At 49.8% G+C, this 23,773-nt stretch overlaps 1 protein-coding gene across 3 annotated transcripts in view; it reads left to right on the top strand.

The window, feature by feature from the left end:
- The window catches only part of LOC102073733 (acid-sensing ion channel 2), a 479,347-nt gene that overhangs the window by 440,480 nt on the left and 15,094 nt on the right, over positions 1 to 23,773 (top strand). For all 3 annotated transcript variants that reach the window (XM_074557914.1, XM_074557915.1, XM_074557916.1), the window contains exon 3: positions 18,601 to 18,728. In XM_074557914.1, the coding sequence (XP_074414015.1) occupies positions 18,601 to 18,728 (128 nt within the window). The remainder of the gene's footprint in view (positions 1 to 18,600; positions 18,729 to 23,773) is intronic.

Raw genomic sequence — 23,773 nt, 5'->3', positions numbered from 1 at the left:
TTCCAGGGCTGTGGATGCTTCAAAAGCCTCCTTCAAAAAAACAAAGAGAAAAAGAGAAAAAAGCCCCAAATTCAAGGAAATGCAAACCTGAAGGAATCCAAACCCTCTGGCTTTGGGAATCTGGGAGAGCTGAGATAAGGCCCTGAAAATCAAGGGATGAAGCATTAAAATGAAATCTGCATTTCCAGCTTTCCTCGGAGCTTTGTTGTTCTCAAATGCCCACAGCTGAAACAGGAGCCCTCAAAATAGCAGGAAAATGTGGAAAACATGGGAAAATGTGGGAAAAACATAGGGAAAATGTGGGAAAATATGGGGAAAACATGGTGAAAATATGGGGAAAACATGGTGAAAATATGGGGAAAACATGGGGAAATATGGGAAAATGTGGGAAAACAGGGAAATATGGGAAAACATGGGAAAACACGGGGAAACATGGGAGAAACGTGGGAAAATATAGGAAAATGGGGAAAATATGGGGAAACATGGGAAAATAAGGGAAAACATGGGAGAAATGTGGGAAAATATGGGAAAACATGGGGAAAATGTGGGAAAATGTGGGAAAACATGGGGAAAATGTGGGGAAACATGGGAAAATATAGGAAGATGTGGGAAAATATGGGAAAACATGGGGAAACCTGTGAAAACTTGGGGAAACAGAGGAAAATGTGGGAAAACCTGGGAAAATATGGGAAAAAACATGGAATTTGGGGTGGTGCCAGCAAGGTGACAAAATCTGGGACTGTTTCCTGCCCCAAGAGCTCTTAACATGTTTGCAAAATTTGGATCTTTATTCCTGCTTTTTCCATGCCCTGGGAATGAGGTCTCAGAGCCTCAGGTGAGGTTTGGGGGTGCTCTGGTTTCCCTTGGGAACCATGCAGGCCATTCTCTGATCCCAGCCCTTCCCTGGGGGGCTCAGTTTCCTTCCTGGAGGGTCTTGGAGCATTTTAATCAATCCCAGGGAGCCCCCAGGAGATCTCAGGGCTGGAAGAAGCTTTGGAGATTAAAGTCTCTTCCAAAGCCTCATTAAATTTAATTGGATTAATCCCCTCAGCTCAGGGATAATCTTTTGCTCCCATTTTGTCCAGTTGGTGCTTGAGACCTCCCAGGTGCTTCCCGAGGGCAATTCCTGAATTCCTGGTGCTGAGGAGATGTGGGATAGGCTTTCCACTCCTGGGAATGGGTTTTCCCTTCTGGGAATGGTTTTTCCCTCCTGAGAATAGGTTCTCCTTTCCTGGGAATGGGTTTTTCATTCCAGGGAAAAGGGGTTTCCCCGCCTGGAAGGGTTTTCCCCTCCTGGAAATGGGTTTTCTCTCTTGGGAATGAGTTTTCCACTCTTGGGAATGCATTTTTTCCTTGATGGATATGGGTTATCTCTCCTGGGAGTGGGTTTTCCTCTCCTGGGAGGGGTTTTCCTTTTTGGGAATGGGTTTTCCTTCCTGAGAATGGGTTTTCCATTCTTGGGAATGGATTTTCCTTTCTACGAATGGGTTTTCCCTGCTGGAAATGGATTTTCCACTCCTGTGAGGGGTTTTCCTTTTGGGGAATGGATTTTCCCTATTGGGAATTGGTTTCCCTTCTGGGAATGTGTTTTCCTTTGCTTGGAATGGGTTTTTCCCTCCTGGGAATGGGATTTCCCTGCCTGGAATGGGTATTTCCTTCTGGGAGAGGTTTTCCTTTCAGGGAATGGATTTTCTCTCCTGGGAATGGGTTTTCCACTCCTGGGAATGGGATTTCCCTGCTGGGAGTGGGTTTTCCTTCCCGGGAATGGATTTTTCCACTCCTGTGAAGGGTTTTCCTATTGGAAATGGGTTTTCCACTCCTGGGAATGGGTTTTCCTTTTTGGGAATATATTTTCCACTCCTGGGAAGAGTTTTCCCTGCTGGAAATGGATTTTCCATTCCTGGGAGGGATTTTCCACTCCTGGGAATGAGGGTTCCCTTCTGGGAAGGGTTTTCTCTGTTGGGAATGGGTTGTCTCTCCTGGGAATGGGTTTTTCATTCATGGGAATGGGTTTTCCTCTCCTTTGGAAGGGTTTTCCCTGCTGGGAATGGATTTTCCTTTCCTGGGAATGGGTTTTTCATTCCTGGGAAAGGGCTTTCCCTGCCTGGAATGGGATTTTCCCTCCTGGGAATGGATTTTCCTTTTTGGGAATATATTTTCCACTCCTGGGAAGGGTTTTCCTTTTAGTGAATGGGTTTTTCCTGCTAGGAATGGCTTTCTCTGCTGGGAATGGATTTTTCTTCCTGGGAATGGGTTTTCTCTGCTGAGAATGAGTTTTCCCTCTTGGAAATGTGTTTTCTCTGCTGGGAATAAGTTTTTCATTCCTGGGAATGGATTTTTCCTCCTGGGAAAGGTTTTTCCATTCCTGGGGATGGGTTTTCCCTGCTGGGAATGGGTTTTCCCTGCTGGAGAGGCTCTGGAGGAGTTTTCCTTGTGCTGAGCAGCAGCAGGAGCTGGCAGTGCTCTCTTAAACCGGCATTGCTTGGGGCAGCTCTGGAGGACCAGAATAATCTGATCTAGAATATGAAACAATCTGTTCTGGAGGAGCAGAATAATCTGATCTGGAATGGGAAACAATCTGTTCTGGAGGAGCCGAGAATCTGCTCTGAAAGGGAAAAAAATCCCTGCTCTGAAAGGACAAAGACTCTGCTCTGGAATATTAAATAATCACCTCAGGAGGAGCCAAGAATCTGCTCTGGAGGAACAAATAATTTGCCCTGGAGGAGCAAAGAATCTGTTCTGGAATATTAAACAATCTGCTCTGGAGGAATAAATAAACAGCTTGGAAAGAGCAAAGAATCTGCTCTGAAGGACAAACACACTGCTCTGGAAGGATAAAGCATCTGCTCTGAAGGAGTAAATCATTTTCTCTGAAGCAATAAATAATCTGCTCTGGGATACTAAATAAAATATGCTGGAAGAGCAAAGAATTTGCTCTAAAGGGCGAAAAAGATCTGGTCTGGAGGAAAAAATAATCTGGTCTGAAATATTAAATAAACTGGTCTGAAATATTAAATAATCTGATCTAGAGGAGTAAATAATTTGCTTTGAAGGAGTGAAAAATAAGCTTTGGAGAAGCAAATAAACAGCTCCAAAGGAATAAAGGATCTGCCCTGGAGGAATAGATAGTCTGCTCTGGAATATTCAAAAATCTGCTCTGAAGGAACAAATAATCTGCTCTGGAAGAATAAATAGTCTGCTCTGGAATATTAAATTATCTTCTCTGAAGGAATAAATAATCTGCTCTGGAATATTCAATAATCTGCTCTGTAATACTAAATCATCTGCTCTGAAGGAAGAAATAATCTGCTCTGGAATATTAAATAATTTGCTCTGAAGGAATAAATAATCTGCTGTGAAGGAGGAAAGAATCTGCTCTGGAGGGACAAATCACCAGCTCTGAAATATGAAATATTTGCCCTGAAGGAGTAAATAATCTGCTCTGGAATATTCAATAATCTGCTCTGAAGGAACAAATCTCCTCTGGAATATGAAATAATTCTCTCTACAGGAATAAATAATCTGCTGTGGAATAGTAAATAATCTGCTCTGAATGAATAAATAATCTGCTCTGGAATATGAAAGAATCTACTATGAAGGAATAAATAATCTACTCTGGAGGAGTAAATAATTTGCTTTGAAGGAGTAAAAAAAATGAGCTTTGTAGGAGCAAATAAACACCTCCAAAGGAATAAAGGATCTACTCTGAAGGAATAGATAGTCTGCTCTGGAATATGAAATAATGTGCTCTGCAGGAACAAATAATCTGCTCTGGAATATTAAATAATCTGTTCTGAAGGGATAAATAATCTGCTCTGGAATATGAAATAATTTTCTCTGAAGGAATAAATAATCTGCTCTGGAGGAGGAAAGAATCTGCTCTGAAGGAACAAATAATCTGCTCTGGAATATGAAATAATTTGCACTAAAGGAATAATTAGTCTGCTGTGGAGGAGGAAAGAATCTGCTCTGGAGGGATGAATCATTAGCTCTGGAATATGAAATTCTCTGCTCTGAGGGCAGATCTGAGCTGTCCCAGGGCTCCTGCTGGGCTTTCTGGAGGAGGCAGAGCTGGGAAGGGCTTGATTGAACTGGGGGTGAGAAAATGGGTCTGTGGGGTTGGGGGACCCAGCTGGGGACAGAGAGGGACAAGGCAGGGGCAGGGGTGGATCTGGTGTGGGAAAGGCACCAAATCCAGGGGTTCAGCCTCTTCCTGCTGCTGTCCCACCATGGAGTGAGGGAAGCTCGTCCTCCCTGTGCTTTGGGGACAGCCCCTCAGAGGGGCCTTGCTGGCCTTGGGGCCTCCCCAGGACTGTGGGCACAGCTGGCCTGGCACCCTGGGGACAGTGACAGGAGCCACGGGCGGCCTGTGCTGAGCTGGGCCCCTCCCTGTGCCACCCCCCTCAGGCCATATTGCCCAACCTCCCTCCTGTCCTGGCCCAGCAGGATGGGGACAGTCCTGGGCTGGGCTAGGGACAGGCCTGAGATGGAACAGGGCTGGGGACAGTCCTGAGAGAGGCTGGGAACAGCCCTGAGATGGGCTGGGCTGGGGATGGGGACAGTCCTGAGATGGGATGGGGCTGAGGACAATTCTGGAGCGGGAGCAGCAGGAAGGGAAGGGCTCTGTGGGTGGGAAAGTCTCTCTTCTGTCCCTGCAAGCACAGGGTGAGGGAAGAAAAATGGGGGTGTCCAGAGACGGGATGGGAGAGAGGGATTTGATGTTGACCATCACAAAATAGGCCACGCAGGGGGGACAGAATTTCTGGTTTTGTGAGGAAAGATGGCTTGGAATGCAGGGTTATGGAATTGGTCAGGTTGGGAAAGTCTCTGAGATGAGTCCAGCATCCCCCAGCACTGCCAAGGCCACCACTGGCTCCTGTCCCCAAGTGTCACATCCACCTGGATTTACATCCTGCAAAGTCAGGGACTGCCCCACTGGAATTTTCCAATATCAGCCCAAGGCTGTTTCCTCTTGCATGGAATCCATGCCTGGAGCAAAGGGCTCTGAGCCAGCTCTGCCCTCCCTGGTGTGACCATGTTCACAGGGGTCTGAGGATGAGGGAAGAGATGAGGATCTGGCTCCATGTTTCAGAAGGCTGATTTATTATTTTATTATATATATTACCTTAAAACTACACTATAAGAATAGAAGAAAGGATTCCATCTGAAGCCTAGCTAAGAATAGAATAGGAAGGAATGATAACAAAGGCTTGTGGCAGGGACAGAGAGTCCAAGCCAGCTGACTGTGATTGGCCATTAATTAGAAACAACCACATGAGACCAATCCCAGATGCACCTGTTGCATTCCACAGCAGCAGATAACCATTGTCTACATTTTGTTCCTGAGGCCTCACAGCTTCTCAGGAGGAAAATCCTAAGGAGAGGATTTTCCGTAAAAGATGTCTGTGACACCCTAGGGCGCTGCTCACCTCTGACCTACCAGGGCACCTTCAGCTCTCTTGGAATTGTCCCTTCCAGGGAAGGATCTTCCCTGTTCTGCCCACATCCAACATCTCCCCAGACCCAGCCTGGTCCCAGTGGGGATCCCCCAGTTTGCTCCTGCCCCCAGAGTGTTCCCTTGAGGGCTTCCCTGCTGGAGTGTCAGGGGTAGCACTGTCAGGATGGACGGAGATGAGAGATCTCTGCAGCCAGGCTGTGGAACTTGGGGTTTATTGCAAAGGGCCTGGGTGCAGGGCCCTGCTGGGAGCTGCCAAACACAGCTCAGAGCAGGCTGAGAGAAGAGAGGGGGAGAGAGGATGAGAGGGTGAGAGAGTAAACGGGGTAAGAGCTAAGAGAGCGAGGTTCCCATTCCAATACAATAAATCTTCTGTGTTGAATATTCTGATTCTCACTAACCAATCCAGTACAAGATACAAATCCTATAGCATTTACATGCAGCCTATAAGAATCATTGCATTACCATCCTGTGTTACATTTTAAACCCTAAAATCTCCTCTTTGGGCCCCTTCTGCCAAGCTGTAGGGTCTGCTCTGACCTTGGGCCTGTCTGCAAGCAGAGGGTGTTGTTCCATCAAAAAGGGATCACCTTCAGCTGGCCACACCATTGTTTTCCAGTTGTTCAGTAACTGAGGGATCTCAAAGCTTGCTTTCATTTCAGTCTCACTTATAGTTTCCATATTCTCAAAATCTTTTGCCAGGCAATCATATTGATAAGGCTTTCCTGTTTCATCTTCCCCAACACTTCCCCCATAATTTTTCCAACCTTTTCCTCCAAGTCCTGCAGTCCTGCAGACTCTCTGGAATTCCAGGCTGGAGCAGCTCACAGTGCACATCCCAAGGGATGTCAGAGCTGATTCTGATGGGGAAAATCTCAAAGCTCCTCTTTATTTGCACCCTCAGCTGGGGCTGGCTGCCTGGAGCATCCCCAGATGGAGGGTTTGGGGTTGGTATCCTGGGATAACCTGTTCCAATCTGCATCCTTTGTTTTCCCCACTGTTTTTCCTGCCAGTGGAAATGTTCTGCTCCCGTCTGGTGTTTGCCTGGGAATATTTATAGAGAGAATCCGGAGCTTTCCCCTCGCCAGACACAACCCAAGCTGTGCTGGACTCCTCCCAAATCCCTCCTTCCCCACTCCTCTTCCCATCCCAGCCCCTCTGGGTGCTCCTTTCCCTGTCCCCATCCATCCCCTACCCCTGTGACCAGAGCTGGGGTGGCATTTCCACTGCCCACCGTGGGGTATGGGCACCAGGGAAGGTGGATTTGGGAAACGAATGGAATGAAATCCAAATTGGAGCCACCGCACCCTCCAAAACTCCTTAAAAAGGGATTTTCTATCTCAGTAAGGGATGGGTGGATGGATCATCACCGTGGTGATGGCAGGGATTGATGGTCAGCTCTGAGGTGGCCACAAGATGAGGAATTCCCTTTTTGTCTCTCTTGGAAAATCCATCTGGATTCAGCTCTGCCTCATTCTTATCTATTGCTGGATTTCACCGCCTGCTTTTTCTCCCTATTCCTTGAAAACCTTCCAGTGCCAGCCCCACCATTTCCTGCCCCAATTCCCATCAGCCTGGCATTGATGGATATTTTGGTTTATTTTCCCTCTCTCCAGCTCAGTTCCAGCAGCCTGAGCTGCCTGGAGGTTTCCCAGGTTGGTTGGGAAATCCTGTCCCTCCTGCTGCCCCAGAGCTGGGAATGCCCTGGGTGCCACCAAAACTCACTGGAAATTTTCCATATTTCCATTTATTTATCCATAAAATCCTCCGTAGCGGAGGTGGCAGGAGGGGACAGGGCTGAGGGGACACTGAGGGACAAAGGGAGGGAGTTGCTGCAATGCTGAGGGATGCAGAGAGGGAAAATCCTTTTCTGGAGAGGAGAAGCTCCAGGGAGAGCTCAGAGCCCCTTGCAGGGCCCGAAGGGGCTCCAGGAGAGCTGCAGAGGGACTGGGGACAAGGGATGGAGGGACAGGACCCAGGGAATGGCTCCCAGTGCCAGAGGGCAGGGATGGATGGGAGATTGGGAATTGGGAATTGTTCCCTGTGAGGGTGGGCAGGCCCTGGCACAGGGTGCCCAGAGCAGCTGGGGCTGCCCCTGGATCCCTGGCAGTGCCCAAGGCCAGGCTGGACGGGGCTTGGAGCAGCCTGGGATAGTGGAAGGTGTCCCTGCCATGGCAGGGGTGAAACTGGATGGGCTTTAAGGTCCCCCCAACCCAAACCATTCCATGATCCTGTGATCTCCCTTTCATCCATAACAAAAACTGGCTGGACCCTTGAACATCTCAGTCCCATCCATCATCCATCCATCCATCCATCCATCCATCATCCATCCATCCATCCATCCATCCATCCATCCATCCATCCATCCCTCTATCCCAAAGGGGCAGCAGCTCTGCCAGGACCCCTCCTCATCCCTGGGAATTCTGCTTCCCTCCAGCAGCCAGAACCAGCAGCAGCTTTTCCCTGTTTAATTTTTCAGGCTGTTCCAGGGACGCTCCTGGAGGAGTGGGGGATGAACAGGGTCTGCTTCTGTGCCTTTCCAAGCTGTTTTCCCTTATTTTGATTTATTTGGGATCATCTCAGTCCCTGAGGGCAGCAGCTGAGCAAGACTGGCAGATGGGTGACACCCCCGGCTCTGGATGCCAGGAACATCCCTCCCTCCCTCCTTCCCTGCAGGGAATCTCTCCTTCCCCACCCCTGCTCCTGCCTGCAGCTCCTGAGGCTGCCCAAGCTGTTACAGGATTCTGGCTCTGCTCCCTCACTGCCACACCTGATTCCCAAGGGATGCTGAGGTGGGAAGGGATTTTTATTCCTTCCCCAGCATGGATAAATTGTGGAAGCAGCATCCCAGGAGCATCCCTGCCTGTCCTGGGATGGCCCCACACAGGACAGCAGGTTATGGGACACTTGTTCCTGCCTTTTCACGATTAAAAATTGAGGAGTTGAATATTGAATTCAAGGAGCTGAATATTGAATTCCTGGCTCCTGCTCATCCAACAAAACCTTTCCCAGCCTGGGGCTGAAGTCCTGGTGATTTCTCCTGCTCCTGGATTATATAAGGAGGTTTTTAATTAAATCCCTGGAGCTCTGGATCTTCTGGCTCTTGTCCCTCCCATGGTCGCCCTTCACTGCCACACCTGATTCTCAAGGGATGCTGAAGTAGGAAGGGATTTTTGTTCTCTCCCCAGCACAGAGAAATTGCGAAAGCAGCATCCCAGGAGCATCCCTGCCTGCCCTGGGATGATCCCACCCAGGAGAGCAGGTTATGGGACACTTGTTCCCTCATTTTCATGATTAAAAATTTAGTTTAATAGGGAAGAGCAAGGAGCTGAATATTGAATTCCTGGCTCCTGCTCATCCAGGAAAACCTTTCCCAGCCCTGGGGCTGGAATCCTGGTGCTTTCTCCTGCTCCTGGATTATGTAAGGAGCATTTTAATAATATTTATGGAGCTCTGGATCTTCTGGCTCTTGTCCGTCCCGTGGTCACCCTTCACTGCCACACCTGATTCCCAAGGGATGCTGAGGTGGGAAGGGATTTTTATTCCTGGAGCAGCATCCCAGGAGCATCCCTGCCTGCCCTGGGATGACCCCCAGGGGAGCAGCTTCCCAGACATTTGTTCCCTCCTTTTAATGATTAAAAATTAGCTTAATAACTTAATTAATTAATAGAACATGAGCAAGGAGCTGGAATATTGAATTCCTGGATCCTGCTCATCCAACAAATTCTTTCCCAGCCTGGGGCTGGAGTCCTGGTGATTTCTGCTGCTCCTGGATTATGTAAGAAGCTTTTTAATAATATCCATGGAGCTCTGGATCCTCTGGCTCTCCTGCCTCCTCCTTTCCCTGCCACACGTGATTCCCAAGGGATGCTGAGGTGGGAAGGGGATTTGTATTCCTTGCTCATGGAAGCAGCATCACCTGGCAGGAGCATCCCTGCCTGCCCTGGGATGACCCCAGGAGAGCAGCTTCCCAGAGTTTATTCTCTCTTTTCAATGATTAAATAGGAGTGAGGAGCTGGAATATTGAATTCCTGGATCCTGTTCATCCAGCAAAACCTTTCCCAGCCCTGGGCTGGAATCCTGAGGCTTTCTCCTGCTCCTGGATTATGTAAGGAGCTTTTTAATAATATCCATGGAGCCATCTGGCCCCAGATTTGGGATGCAAATGCAATATGTTCCCTAAAAATAGCACAGCGGCTCCATGGGGTTGTACAACACCTCCTGCTCCTCGGGAAGGGAGGGAGCTGGGAGAGGAGGGAGCAGGGAAAAGCCTCCTCTCCAGGCTGGGGAGGAGCTCTGGATCCCAGCTCCTGCTCCTTCCCACTCCGTGACCCAGGGATGGGGTGGAAAGCACCCAAATAAACCCAAATCAGGCCCAGGGCAGTTGGGGGCTGGGGTTTGTCCTGGATATTTATTCCAGTGATGCTGTAGGAATTCCAGAACCGTGGAATGCTTTAGGTTGAGAGGGGCTTTAAAGTGCATCCCCTGGGCAGGGACATCTCCCCCTGTCCCAGGTTCTCCAAGCCCTGTCCAACCTGGTCTGGGACATGTCCAGGCTGGAATTCCAGAGGAAGCATTGGCTCCATGCCCTCATCCCTTGCAATCAGACTGCAGATACCCCTTTGCTTCTTTCCCAGCCTTTGCTCCATTCTAAACTCCCTCTGTCTCCCTCTTTTCCTGGCAAATCCATTTTCCCTCCTCTCTCCCATTCCTGACGTGCCCTCTCCCCGAAGCAAAGGGAAATGACAGCAGAGGTGACATTCTGTGGTGACAGCTGGGATGACTCCAAACAACCCTGAGCAGCCCCTTCCAGGGCCTGACCACCTTTTCCATGAGGGAATTTTCCCTGAACCCTCCCCTGACACATCCTGGGGCTGTTCCCTCTTACCCTGTCCCTTTCCCCAGGAGAAATCCCAATCTCCCTGGCTGCCTCACCCTATCTGGGAGTTGTGCAGTCAGAAGTTCTCCCAAGCCTCCTTTTCTCCAGGATGGATTTATTCCCTTGGATCCTGCCAGGCTGGGCTCCCCAGACCCCACAGAGCCCCCAGGACTCACTCCTGCTGTATCCCAGGGGAGCAGCCCCTTTTCCCAGGGGGATGTGGCAGACAGATCCCTTTTATCCACCAGGAAATTTCTTGTCCCTGATTGCTCCCAGAGCTCAGCCCACAGCAAAAACACCTCCAGGACAAATCTGGAGTGAGTGAATTTCCCTGGAAAAGCTGTGTGGCCTCAGCTGGGATCAACACTCAAATTCCAGATTCTCCTCCCTGTTCCCAGGGAACTGAAACTCCAATTCCATGGAAATCAGAGCCCTCTTGGGGCAGCCAAACTGGTGAAACTGGTGCCTTCACAACTCCATGTTTTCCCAGGGTGGGATTGCAGCTCCCACTTCCTTGGAGCCATGTTTCCATGGCAATTGGATTTTTTGTTTTAATATACATGCCTTGGTTTGAAAAGCCAGGTGTCTGCTGAGGGAGGCAGGAGCCTCTCTTGAAATGGAAAATGTAAACCCCCTCCCTTTTAATTACTATGAATTTGAAATTAAGGGGCTCTCAGGCAAAAATATGGAAGCAGGAATAGAAATTCTTTATTAGGGACGAAAATAAAAATAAACAATGCAGTGATAGAGGAGTCTCCTCCAGCCAGGTCTTATAAGCTCTCGGAGATCCGTATCACACCCAAGATAGCTCAGCCACCTCAGATGGCATCAAATCAGGAGGATGGCTTCTGTGGCAGTGTTGGAAACAGAAAAGTTTTAATAAAAGGCAAAATAAAAAAGCTCTTTACAGAGAAAAACCAAGCCAGGTGCAAGAGGCTCTTGCTCCTGGTAAACACTCCAGAAAAGCAATTGATTCCTTTGTTCTCTTCTTTTTCTAGTGAATTGCTTAGGTGGGACCTTTTGGCCTCTGTCCAATTGGCTGTGCTTAAGTTTGAGGTCCTATGAGGTGTCTTTTTACCCAATTGAAGAGAGAGATTTCTCGGTTTTTTCCTTTTTTAGGGGACAAAAGATAATTTTGTCACTCTGTCAGCAGGGGACACATTCCTACAATGCAGTAATACAAAACAACCCTGCCAGAGAGAGAATAGGAGCTGCCCCTTGTGTGTCAGGGTGGTGGCACAGCCCCATCCATGGGGGCTCAGCCCTCCTGCAGTCCCAGCTGTGGCTCTGCTGCAGCAGGGATCCTGCACAAGGGGGGAGTTTTCCTCTGCAGCTCCAGGGCTGCTGGAGATGGGCCTGGGCTCCCTCTGGCCATGCAGGGCAGCAGAAAGCTGCTCCTCTGGCAATGCAGTGGGCAAAGGCTGCTGTGGTGTCCCAAACCCCAGATTGTATCCAGGTAGGAATGCTTGGCTCCTCCCCTGGGCAGAGCATCTTCCCATGGGATGGTGGAATTTGATCAGCTGTGCAGGGACACTCACTGGCCATGGACAGAAGAGATCTCCTGGAGGGAGGATTGGCTTTGGGAGAGATAAAGAAAATGCCCAATGAACAGCAGGTTCCTGCCCCAGCTCTGGCAGATGATAACAGAACACACACCACAGCCACATCTTGCATTTCCAACCCAATACAGTGTAAATCTTTGGGAAAAATGTGAGTGTTGGGAGTTTGGTCAGGAGTTCTGCATGGATAAGGAGGGGTTGGAGGGGCAGGAGCCTCCCTGGGACCACAGGGAGCATTCAGGGGTCCCCTGCCCAGCAGGGGCACAAATCCAAGTCCTGCTTCCCAGAATAATGAGGAATGTGTAATAATATGTTACTCTTCAGGTCTTATGAGCTCTCAGAGAATCTTTCACACCTGAGATAGCCCAGCCACTCCAAATGGCATAAAATCAGCAGGATGGCTTCTGAGGTAGTGTTGGAAACAAAAAGGTTTTAATAAAAGGCAAAATAACAAAGCTCTTACAGAGAAAAGCCAAGCCAGGGGCAAAAGGTCCTTGCTTCTGCCAAAACACCCACGAAACCAATTATTACTTTTTCTCTTCTTTTTCTAGCTAATTACTTGGGTGGGACCTTTTGGCCTCTGTCCAATTGGCAGCCCCAGGTCTGAGGTGAAGTCCCCAGGGTCCTATGAGGTGTCTTTGTACAAACTGAGGAGAGAAACTTCTGGGCTTTTTTCCTTTTTAAGGTGACAAAGAATAATTTGGTCACTCCATCAACAGGAGACACATTCCTACAGGAGGATTTGGGGAATCTCGGGGTTGGTGGGAACAGGGAGCACACCCAGAGCAGCCTCACAGTGCTGGGAATTCCTGCCCTTCCCAGGGGTCACACAGGAGGTGGGGAGGTTCCTGGGAAGCAGGGGATCCCTGGAAAATGGGGGATCCTGGAAGATGGGGGATCCCTGGAAATTGTGGGAGCCCTGGAAGAGGGAATCCCTAGAAGGTTGGAGATCTCTGGGAAGGTTGGAGATCCCTGGGAAGAGGGAATCCCTGGAAGGCTGGAGATCCCTGGGAAGGTGGGGGAGCCCTGGCTCACCATTTCCATGGTGATACCAAGCAAAGGATGCTGGAAAACCTCAGGATGACCTCAGCATCCCACAGCATTCCCAGGCCATGTCTGGCCCCTGCTCCAAGTCCTTCCTTCCCAGGAATGCTGGTCCCAGAGTGCCCTCCAGGGATGCACATCTGGGCCCCCTGCCAGATGTGGCTCCTGGGGCTCCCCCTGGGCCCCTCCTGGGGTTTGGGGGCACCTGGGGGTGGGAAGAGCCCTTGGAATACCTTGGGATGTCATTCCCGTTTTACAGAGGGGAGACTGAGGCCCAGGACAGTGAGACGTTTCCCAGCTCTGTTCCCTCTGTCCAGAGCAGGAGATTTGCAGGAATTAAGTGAGGAATTCCCAGATGGAGCCGTGTGGGACCTGCTTTGGCTTTGTCCAAGCAGGAACATCCCCCCTGGAGCTTCTGGCTGGGGATGACAATTCCAGGGCTGGGGATAACAATTCCAGAACTATAGGATCACAATTCCAGGACTCAGGATAACAGTTACAGAGCTGTGGGATAACAACTCCAGAGGATAACAATTCCAGGACTGAGGATAACAAATCCAGAATTGGGGATCACAATTCCAGAGCTGGGGATAACAGTTCCAGAAGTGAGGAAAAACAATTCCAGAGCTGTGGGATAACAACTCCATAGGATAACTATTCCAGGACTCGAAACAACAATTCCAGAGATGGAGAGTATCAATTCCAGAATCAGGGATCACAATTCCGGAGCTAGGGATAACAATTCCAAAAATAAAGGATAACAACTCCAGAATTGAGGATGACAATTTCAGAGCTACAGGATCACAATTCCAGAGCTACAAGACTCCAGGGCTACAGAATAACAATTCCAGAACTAGGGAATAACAATTCCAGAGGTAGAGGATAACAACTCCAGAGCTGGGGATGACAATTCCAGAGCTACAGGATCACAATTCCAGGACTCAGGATAACATTCCAGAGCTGGGGAATAACAATTCCAGAGCTGGGGATACCAATTCCAGAATTGGGGATAACAATTCCAGGACTCAGGATAACAATTCCAGAGATGGAGAATAGCAATTCCAGGGCTACAGGATAACAATTCCAGACCTACAAGATAAGAATCCCAGACTGTGGAATAATAATTCCAGAGCTACAGGATCACAATTCCAGCTACAAGATAACAGTTCCAGAGCTGGTGGATAACAACTCCAGAGGATAACAGTTCCAGAGCTGGGGATACCAATTCCAGAGCTGAGGATAACAGTTCCAGAAGTGAGGAATAACAATTTCAGACCTGGGGATAACAGTTCCAGAAGATAGCAATTCCAGAATTACAGAATCACAATTCCAGGATTTAGGATAACAATTCCAGAGCTGGGGGATGACAGCTCCAGAGCTGGGGAATAACAACTCCAGAGGATAACAATTCCAGAATTACAGGATGACAATTCCAGGATTCAGGATAACAATTCCAGAGCTGGGGAAAACAGTTTCAGAGGATAGCAATTCCAGAACTACAGGATCACAATTCCAGGACTTAAGATAACAATTCCAGAGCTGTTGATAACAGTTCCAGCAGCAGCACCTCCCAGCCCAGCTGTATCCTCATTTCCCCATAAATCAGTGCCAGGATCAGCTCCAGCTGTTCATTCCCAGGGTCATTGCACAGGCCCAGGCAGGGTGAGAAGGAAGCTCCCAGGTTTTGGCTTTTGGGATTTTAATTCCAGAGTTTTCAGAGATGAGCTTAGTCCGAACCCTGCTGGAGCTCCCTGTAGAGTTTTCCAGGGATGATCTTCCCAAGAAAGTCATGGAAAGACAACAGCAGGAGTAAGGGCTGAGTTTCCCTCTGCAGCCAGCTGGGAGCAGGTGCTGAATTAATCCCAGATTTTTAATTCAAACTCCTTTAATCCTGCAGGGGAAAGAGCAGCTCAGGATTTGTTGGGAGACCCCACCCTGGGAGCAGGAATGGATTTAATGAGTGGGAAAGTGCAGTTCTCAAGGAATTCTGGATTATTCCCAACCTGGAATGCTCTAAAACCTGAATCTCCAGGCAGGAAATGAAGGAAGGGGTTGGGCTTTGCCACATCCCAAAATAAGGCTTAAAACTGGGATGTGCCAAATCCCAAGGGATTGGGATTGATTTCGAATTTATCCGACCCAATCCAAAGATTTCAGTGTTATTTTTCCCCACATTGATGGGTGATTCCAAAAAATGGGCTCAGGATTCATTGGGAGACTCTGCTGGGTGCAGGAGTGGATTTACTGTGTGGATAAATGTAGTTTCCAAGGAATTCTTTATTATTCCCAACCTGGAATGGGCTATAAACTGAATTTCCAAGCCCTGAGAGTGGGGCTGGGAATAAATGAAGCATTCCTGACATCCCAAAGAAGGGGATGTTGTTTGGGATGGTGCATGATAAAAACTGGAAGGTGCAACCCAAATCCCAAGGGATTTGGATTGGTTTTAGTTTCTCTGAGCAAATCCAAGGATTCCAGGATTATTTTTCCACAGAGTGATGGGTGTTTATAACAAATGAGAAGAGGAGTGGCTCAGCCCCAGAGGTCCAGGAGAAATTCCCAGAAAAAGCCATTCTAAATGATGCTAAAATTGGGAAAAAAATGGAAAAAAATTGTCAAATTGGAAAAAAAAAAAAAAAGTCAAATTGTCAAAAACTCCTAAAATTGGAAATATTAATAAAATCATGGCGGGTTTTTTTTCCTGGGATATTCAGAGCCCTCTCCAGTGCCAGGGGTTGCCACGGAGCCCTTTGGGATTTTTTGTGTGTCCAGGGAAAATTCCTTCAGAAATGAGTGGCCCCAAACCTGGATTTTTGGTGCTGCTGGTTCCTCCCTTTTACCACAATTCCAAGAAATATTCAATCCCCACTAAAGCTCCTGGATCCCTGGTGGAATATTTAGGATGCAGTTAATGAGTTCTGATCCGGGCATTTCCATCCAAGCTGGGCTTTTAACTTGCCTCTCCTGGCAGCAAACAGGAGTTTTGGAAGGAATCGATTTTTTATGAGAAGGGACAATTTTTCCAAGCCAATTCCATGGTTTTTGTTTCATCCTTGTGCAGGAGAAACAAGGGAAGGTGCCTGGGGTTGGCAGGTCCTCTAAAAAAATCCTGTTTATTTTGTTTTCCTGGGTATCATCACTGATGGAATTCTGCAATATTGGGGTTTAATCCCAAAGTTTTTTCCATGCTGTGGCCCTTCCCTCCCTCTCCATGGGCACCACTGGCTTCATTCCAGGATTTCCCATTTAGAATTCCAAATCCTCCTGGTTTTAAGATTAATTTGAATACCTGCAGGCTGGACTTTGGCATGGATGGACAGGGATTTACCCATGGAGAGACCCCTGGGCATGGGAAATCCATGGAATTCAAGCTGGGGCAGGTGCAGAAATGGGCAGAAGAGTTGTGGATGGAAAATATTTTGGGAAAATGCCTGTTGCCCAACAAATTAAATGAAACAGGAGTTTTTTCATCTGAGGTGTCAGGGAATTAGTGAGGGAAGCAGATGGAATCTCCTCCAGAGTGCTGGAAGGGGATCAACACCCAGCAGAGCCGTGGGGGTGGGATGGGACCGGCAGGAGCGGGAAAATGGGATGGGAATTGGGGTGGGGAGATGTGGGGGGAGCTTGGGAAGGGCTTGAGCCTGGCCTGGAATGGGATTGGGGCAGCTGGGGCAGAGCCTGGGGTGCTGTGGGGCTGTGGAGATGGGATGGGATAGGATGGGATTGGGATGGGGTTGGGATTGGACTGGGGTGGGGTCAAGATGGGGTCGGGATGAGATTGGGATGGGATTGGGATGGGGTTAGGATGGGAATGGGGTTGGGATGGGGTTAGGAAGGGACTGAGATGGAAATGGGGTGGGATTGGGATAGTATTGGGATTGGATGAGATTGGGATAGGATTGGGATGGGGTTGAGATGGGATTGAGGTGGGTATGGGATTGGGATGGGGTTGGGATGTTCTCCATCACCAAAATCATTTGGGAAGAGCTGGCAGGGGTTTGTTCCCAAAAACTGTGGGGATGTGTGATTTGGGGCTGGCATTTTCCCAGGAGATGACAGCAGAATTCCAGACTCTTGGCTCAGCCCTTGGCCATGGCTTTGCTGAGCTGGGAGGTGACACCTTGGAGAGGCTGTGAAGGAGGGGATCCGAGCACTGGGATGCTCCTGTTTGTCCTGGCAAATCCCAACCTAAACCCATCCCACCTGTGGGGTCTTGCTGTGTTTGCCTTGGCAGCTCCTGGGTGAGCAGGGTCTGTTTAGGGGCGATTTTGAGAAGGAATTCCTCCCTGGGAGGGTGGGCAGGCCCTGGCACAGGGTGCCCAGAGCAGCTGGGGCTGCCCCTGGATCCCTGGCAGTGCCCAAGGCCCGGTTGGACATTTGGGCTGGAGCAGCCTGGGACAGTGGAAGGTGTCCCTGCCATGGCAGGGGTGGCACTGGGTGAGTTTAAGGTCTCTTCCCACCCAAACCATTCCAGAATTCCATGATCCTGTGGGAAAATCCTCTTGGGAGAAGGCAGCAGATCCCTTTGCCAGCAGAGTTAAATCCTGAATTCCTGAGATCCACAAAACCTCATCCAGAGTCCCCTCACTGTCCCCTTGCTCCCTGACCATGTCCTCCCACCCCTCTTTTTGCAGACCATGGAGAAGCAGCTCCAGAGCTGGGAATGGCTGGGATTCCCAAGATGCTCCCAGAGCTGTCAGAAATTGAAATGCACAATGAAATTGTAGGAAAATGCTACGGGATAGTGGGAGGCTGAGGAATGATTCATCCTCCAAAGAAACTCCTCAGATGTGGAGGTGGCACTGCTGGACCCAGCGTGGATCCAGAGCCAGGAATATCCAGGTTTAGGTCAAATTGGGCCTGGTTAACAACTTCCTCTGCCAATCCTTACTCCCAGATGGAATCTGGGGTTTGCTGGGGTGTGGGAGCAGCAGGAATCCCCAGGAGAGGAGGTGACACCACGGGTGTGTGGGGACAGGAGCCCACAGGGCTGATCTGAGCTCATCAATTCTGCTTCCAAAACCACTCTGTGACTTTGGTCCACTCGTTTTAATGGGACAGAGGGATTGACCTCGAGTTCCTCCACATGGATTTGGGATGTGGGAACCTCCCATCACCCCGAGCCATGGTGTGTCCCAGCCCAGAAGGCTTTCCCAGCTTGGAGCAGCTGCCAAACCCCAAATTCCTTGAAATTTAGGACATTTTTAATGTCATTTCATGACCAAGTGGCCTCGGACTGGGCCAGGGATGGGACAGCAGAGGGGCATCCATGAATTCATGAATCCTCAGTACTGGAGCCCTCCTGGAGAGTGGGAATGGCTCGGGTTGGGGAGGGAGAAGCTGGTTTGGTTTGGTGATGTGGGAATGTCACCAAAGTGTCCTGGAACCAAATTCCATCTGGAAAGGGGAGGTTTTCTCCTGGTTTCTCTTCCTTGGCAGTTCAGAGCAGGCTGGAGCTGCTGTTCCAGGGAGGGAGAGCTGGGATCAGGAGCTGGGGATGCTCCTGGTGCCCATGGGAGGTGACTTGGGATGAGGCCCAGGAGTGGCCTGCTCCTGGCAAACCCTGCTGCTGGATTTCCTCCCTCAGTTACCATGGATCCAATCATCCAGGTGGGAACATTCCAGCTGTTCCTGAGCTCCTTAACCTCCCCCTTCCCTTGCAGAGGAGACGACGTTCGAGGCCGGAGTCAAGGTGCAGATCCACAGCCAGTCCGAGCCTCCCTTTGTCCAGGAGCTGGGATTTGGGGTGGCCCCTGGATTCCAGACCTTCGTGGCCACCCAGGAGCAAAGGGTAAGTCCCAAACTCCTGTTCCACCCCAGGATCCCTCCAGGGCTTCCTGGGAGACGTTCCTTCTCCGTAATTGATGCCCCTTGAGATGCAGCTCCATCGTTAACAGGGTTTTGATGCCTTGCTTCAGATTTCTTGGGATGAGGGCAGCTTTTCCTTATCTCCCATGGTTATTCCAGAGTCCTGCATTCCCACAGTTCCTTAAAGTCCCTCAGTAATTCCATCTGCAGGATGGATTTCATCCCTTGCTCTTCCATGGTTGGAGCTGAACTATGCTCCAAGTGTTGGGTCCTGTCCAACCCACTGGGGTTTTCCCAGAAAAAACACATTCCAAGGATATAAAAAGAGGCAGGAGGACAGAGTTTCCTGATGGAGAACAGCAGGAATCTTTCAGGTGACACCAAAATATCCAAATGATTGATGGCAAACTCTCCTGGGATACCTGGGAATCATCATCTTCTGTGAATCCCAACAGTGACACATCCGGGGGGATGGATGGATGGATGGATGGATGGATGATGGATGGATGGATGGATGGATGATTGGATGGATGATTGGATGGATGGATGGATGGATGGATGGATGGATGGATGGATGGATGATGGATGGATGGATGATGGATGGATGGACGGATGGATGGATGGATGGATGGATGGATGGATGGATGGATGATTGGATGGATGGATGGATGGATGGATGGATGGATGGATGGATGGATGATGGATGGATGGATGATGGATGGATGGACGGATGGATGGATGGATGGATGGATGGATGGATGGATGGATGGATGGATGATGGATGATGGATGGATGGATGATGGATGGATGGACGGATGGATGGATGGATGGATGGATGGATGGATGGATGGATGGATGGAAAGGGCTGGACAGGGCATCTTGTGGTTCCTGATGCTCAAAGATTTTGGGAACAGCTCCCCAAGTCAGACCCACTTGGCAGCTCCAGCAGTGATTGAAAAGATTTGCCATCCTTAAAAATCCCATCCTGGACAAGATCTGGGATCCGGGCTGGGAGCTGGAGCCTGCAGAGAGGATCTCAAGGACTTTGGGTTAAATTGATGCAAATTCCAGGGCTTTGCTGCAGTTGCTGAAATCCTTCCCCACCCTATTGCCAGCACTGCCTGGTCCAATATTTCCACTGAAAAATGAGAATTCCAAGCAGAACATCATCCAAATGAGAAAGAGGGGAAGACTTTCCTCCCCAGATCCCCCCTTCCACATGGGAGTTGTGGAGGACAGATGAACAGATTTAGGGACTCTCAGCTCCAGGGTCTCCCTTTTCCAGGGATTGTGCCAGAGTTTTGGGAGAGGGAAGGGCTCATTCCTGGGATTTTCTGACTGGTTTAAAATCATCTGAGGGCTCCAAAGCCTTTTCTCAGGAGAGCTGGAGAGATCTCCAGCATTCAGCTCCTACCCTAATCCCTCTTCCCAGGAAATAATTTTTAACCTAATTACAACCATTAATAACTTCCTCTAATTAATTATTAGTCCTCAGGGACCTTGGGCTTCCCTCGCAGTCCCAATGTGCAGCTTTTATCCCAATCCCTGATTTAGTCTGGGGTTTTTCCAACTAAATCTCTCTGCCTGTGCTGCTTCTTTAATAAACCAGAGCCAAAGGTGGAAGAGCTCCAGTAAATCCCCCAGGGACTGAGCCCAGGCAGTTATTGGGGTCCTGAACCCGGAGTTTTACACCCTGGGCCATAAAATAAATGATCCTGCAGCTGGAAAATGAAACAGGAATAAAGAAAAAGTGGAGCTGATTTCCCATCTTCCAGCTCATAGCAGCCTCAGGGAGTTAAAATCTCTTTTTACAGGGATAAAAGGTGTGGAGTGGGGAAGATTTGGGATGATGTGGAGTGGGTCAGAATTTGGGATGTGGGGGGTTCATTCCTGGCTGTGGAATCGTTCCCTGTGGCCCTGCTCAAATCTCTCCCTTCTTTCTCCATCCCACTCTGGAATTCAGAGCATTCCCTGGGATTTGCTCCATGATTTTCTGCCTTCCCAGGGCTGCAGCTCAGCACCACTGAGGATTCACATCTTGGGACCATAAATCCTGGCTTTCCACCCAGAGCTTCCCCAAATCCCCCTGTCCAGAGCCAGCTCTGCTCTGTAGTTGGCATCTCATTAAAAATCTCCCTTTACAAGGAGCTTTCAGGCTGGAAAAACGGGAATTAAATCAGCTTTGCTCCTCCTCCTGCAGAGACTGAGCCCCATGGTTTCTGCAAGGAGACACTTCTGGGATGCATTTCCCACTTTGGGAGTTACTGCAGGAGTGACCTTGGGAGGGACAGGGCAGTGGTGGGGAGGAAATGCTGAGTCAGCAGCAAAAACTGCTGAGAAAGCAATTCCAGCAGGAGGTTTGGCCATAAAATGTGGTGGATGGGTTAAAGAGCCCAAGCTGCTTCTGGACACGTGGCCAAGGGAGACTTTTCCTGGTTAAAAAAACCTGGGATTGTTCATCCTGGAGGGGCCACCAGGGGTGACCAAAATGAGACCTTCCAGGACCTGAAGGGGCTGCAGGAAAAGTGGAGAGGGAATGTTTCCAAGGGATGGAGGGACAGGGCACAGGGAATGGCTCCCAGTGCCAGAGGGCAGGGCTGGATGGGAGATTGGGAACTGGGAATTGTTCCCTGGCAGGGTGGGCAGGCCCTGGCACAGGGTGCCCAGAGCAGCTGGGGCTGCCCCTGGATCCCTGGCAGTGCCCAAGGCCAGGCTGGACATTGGGGCTGGAGCAGCCTGGGACAGTGGAAGGTGTCCCTGCCATGGCAGGGGTGGGAATTCAATGATTCTTAGGGTCCCATCCAAACCATTCCAGGATTCTCTTTGGCAATGGATGGAGATGAAGCAGAGCCTGGAAGAGGCAGAGGGTGGGAAGGGAGGTCAGGAAGAGCCATCAGATCTGAGGATGAGGGAATGGTTTGGGTTTCCTGCTCCCCCTGTGCCCTGTGGAAAAGTGGATTTTATAATAAGGTGGAAAAGTGAGGACAGAAAAACTTCAGAGTCCAATTCCCCCCACCCCCCAAACTGGCACCTCTGCCAGAGCTTGGGAATTGGGTCCAACAAATCCAGGCAGAATGTTCTGGGAGAACGAGGGGGAATGGCCTGGCTGCCTCTGGGTGTGCCGGGGAATGAGCAGGGGGAGAGATTCCTGGGGGGAATCCCCATCCCTGAGGGGTTTCATCCGTGTGGATGTGACATTTGCAGACATGGAGCAGTGGTGCTTAGAGGGAAGAGCTGGACTCAATCTCAGAGCACTTTTCCAGCCTTTACAATTCCATAATTCCATTTTATTGGGGATTTAAGGCTGATTTTGCCCCTGAGCCACAGCCCCAGCCCATCCAGGGGGAGCAGGAGTGGGAGCAAACCTGGGATGAGGCTCTGGAGGGGCTGCCCTGGACTTTTTCTGGATCTCCAGGAGGTTTCAGTGCTGCTGTTCCTGTTGGATTTGCAAAGAAGGATCCTGGAGCTCCAAAATCCCAAATTCCCTGAGCACTCATGAGCTCTGTAACACCACTAAGCTCTGCCCCAAGGGGCTGGAAGGGTCAAATTCATCCCTGGAAACCAATTCCTCAGGCAGGGAGCAAATGGGGAGGAACAAGCAGGATGGGAAAGGAGCTGGAAATGCAAACAGACAATTCCAGCACCATTAACTGGGTGCAGTTCCAGCACCATTAACTGGGAGCAGTTCCAGCATCATTAACTGGGAGCTGGGATCAGCCAGCCGTGCCTGCTCTGGGTTTCTCAGCATTCCACAAGGGCTGGAGCTGCCTGGGATGGAAATTCAAGAAGCTGCTGCTGCTGCTGGAGGTCTCCCTAAGGAGCAGAGGGTTCTGGTTCTGGTTTCGTTGGGAACCCAGCCCAGGTGGGGACGTTCAGGGAGGGCTTGGATCCTTCCTTGGGATCGCTGGAATTTGGTGAGGAGGTCTGGGCAGGGATTGGTGCTGGATCCATCCCAGAGCCAGAGGGAAATGGGGCAGGGAAAGGTTCATCACCCAGAGGTGCTGGCACTGCCCAGGGAATGGTCCCAGAGCTCCAGGAGGGTTTGGACACCACTCCAGGGATGCCCAGGGTGGGATTGTTGGGATCCTGGGGGATTGTTGGGGTCCTGGTCAGGAACAGGGGCTGGACTCAGTCCTTATGGGACCCCTCCCAACCTGTGATATTCTAGGATTTTATCAAACTGCTCCGATCATCTCCACACATTTCCCTGTTTGAGAAAATGAAACAGGCAGGAAAATCAGGGATAGCACTTCCAGGTAATTGAAGGAGTGACCTCTGGCTGTGGGCAGATGCTCCGTGCCAGGAGCAGTGTGGAAAGGCAGGAGTGTGGCCAGGGAAGGGCTGTGGCGGGAGCTGATCCTCCCCTGCCCTGGGGTCTCTCCCCTCCAGGTTTTCCAAGCTCATCCCCTCTTTTCCTGGCATTTGGGACAAGCAGAATCCATCCAGCTTCCAAGGAGTCAAATCCATTTTTTCCTTCCCCTTTTAGCAACTGCCAGCTGGGAACTGATCCTGATGATCCTGGATAAAGCCAGGATCAGGAGGGCAGGAAAAGCGTTTAATTCATTAATTAATTATTGATGACTGCAAAAGGGACAGGCTGGGAGTTTGTCACCCTCAATTAGAGGCTGGAGCTGGATTTCTTACACAGGAGAAGGAGCAGGAGCCCTGGGGAAGCTGCCAGGGAGCACAAATCCTGCAGGATCCGAGGGCAGGGATGTTCCTGCTGCCTTTTCCCTGCTTTGCTGTGGTTTGTTCCCACTTTGGGGGCAGCAGGGGAGGGTGGATGTGGCATTCACATTCAACAGAGAGAGACATCATTCTCTCTCACAGGATTTTTCCTGGAGAAGCACAGAGAGAATAAGAGAAAACAATTCTTATCTCTATTCACTACTCCTGTTGTTTTTGCACACGTGGAATGTGTTATGGAGATTGTTTACCCAAAGTAATTTATCAATTGGATTCTGCTGAGGATTGTTTTGATTCCTTGGCCAGTTGGGTCAAAGCTGTGTCCAGGCTGTCTCAGACAGT

This window comes from Zonotrichia albicollis, chromosome 23, assembly GCF_047830755.1.
Source record: "Zonotrichia albicollis isolate bZonAlb1 chromosome 23, bZonAlb1.hap1, whole genome shotgun sequence".
In the NCBI taxonomy this organism is placed as follows: Eukaryota; Metazoa; Chordata; class Aves; order Passeriformes; family Passerellidae; genus Zonotrichia; species Zonotrichia albicollis.
Note: the sequence above shows the minus strand (reverse complement) of the source record. Positions and strands in the feature narration are given on the sequence as shown.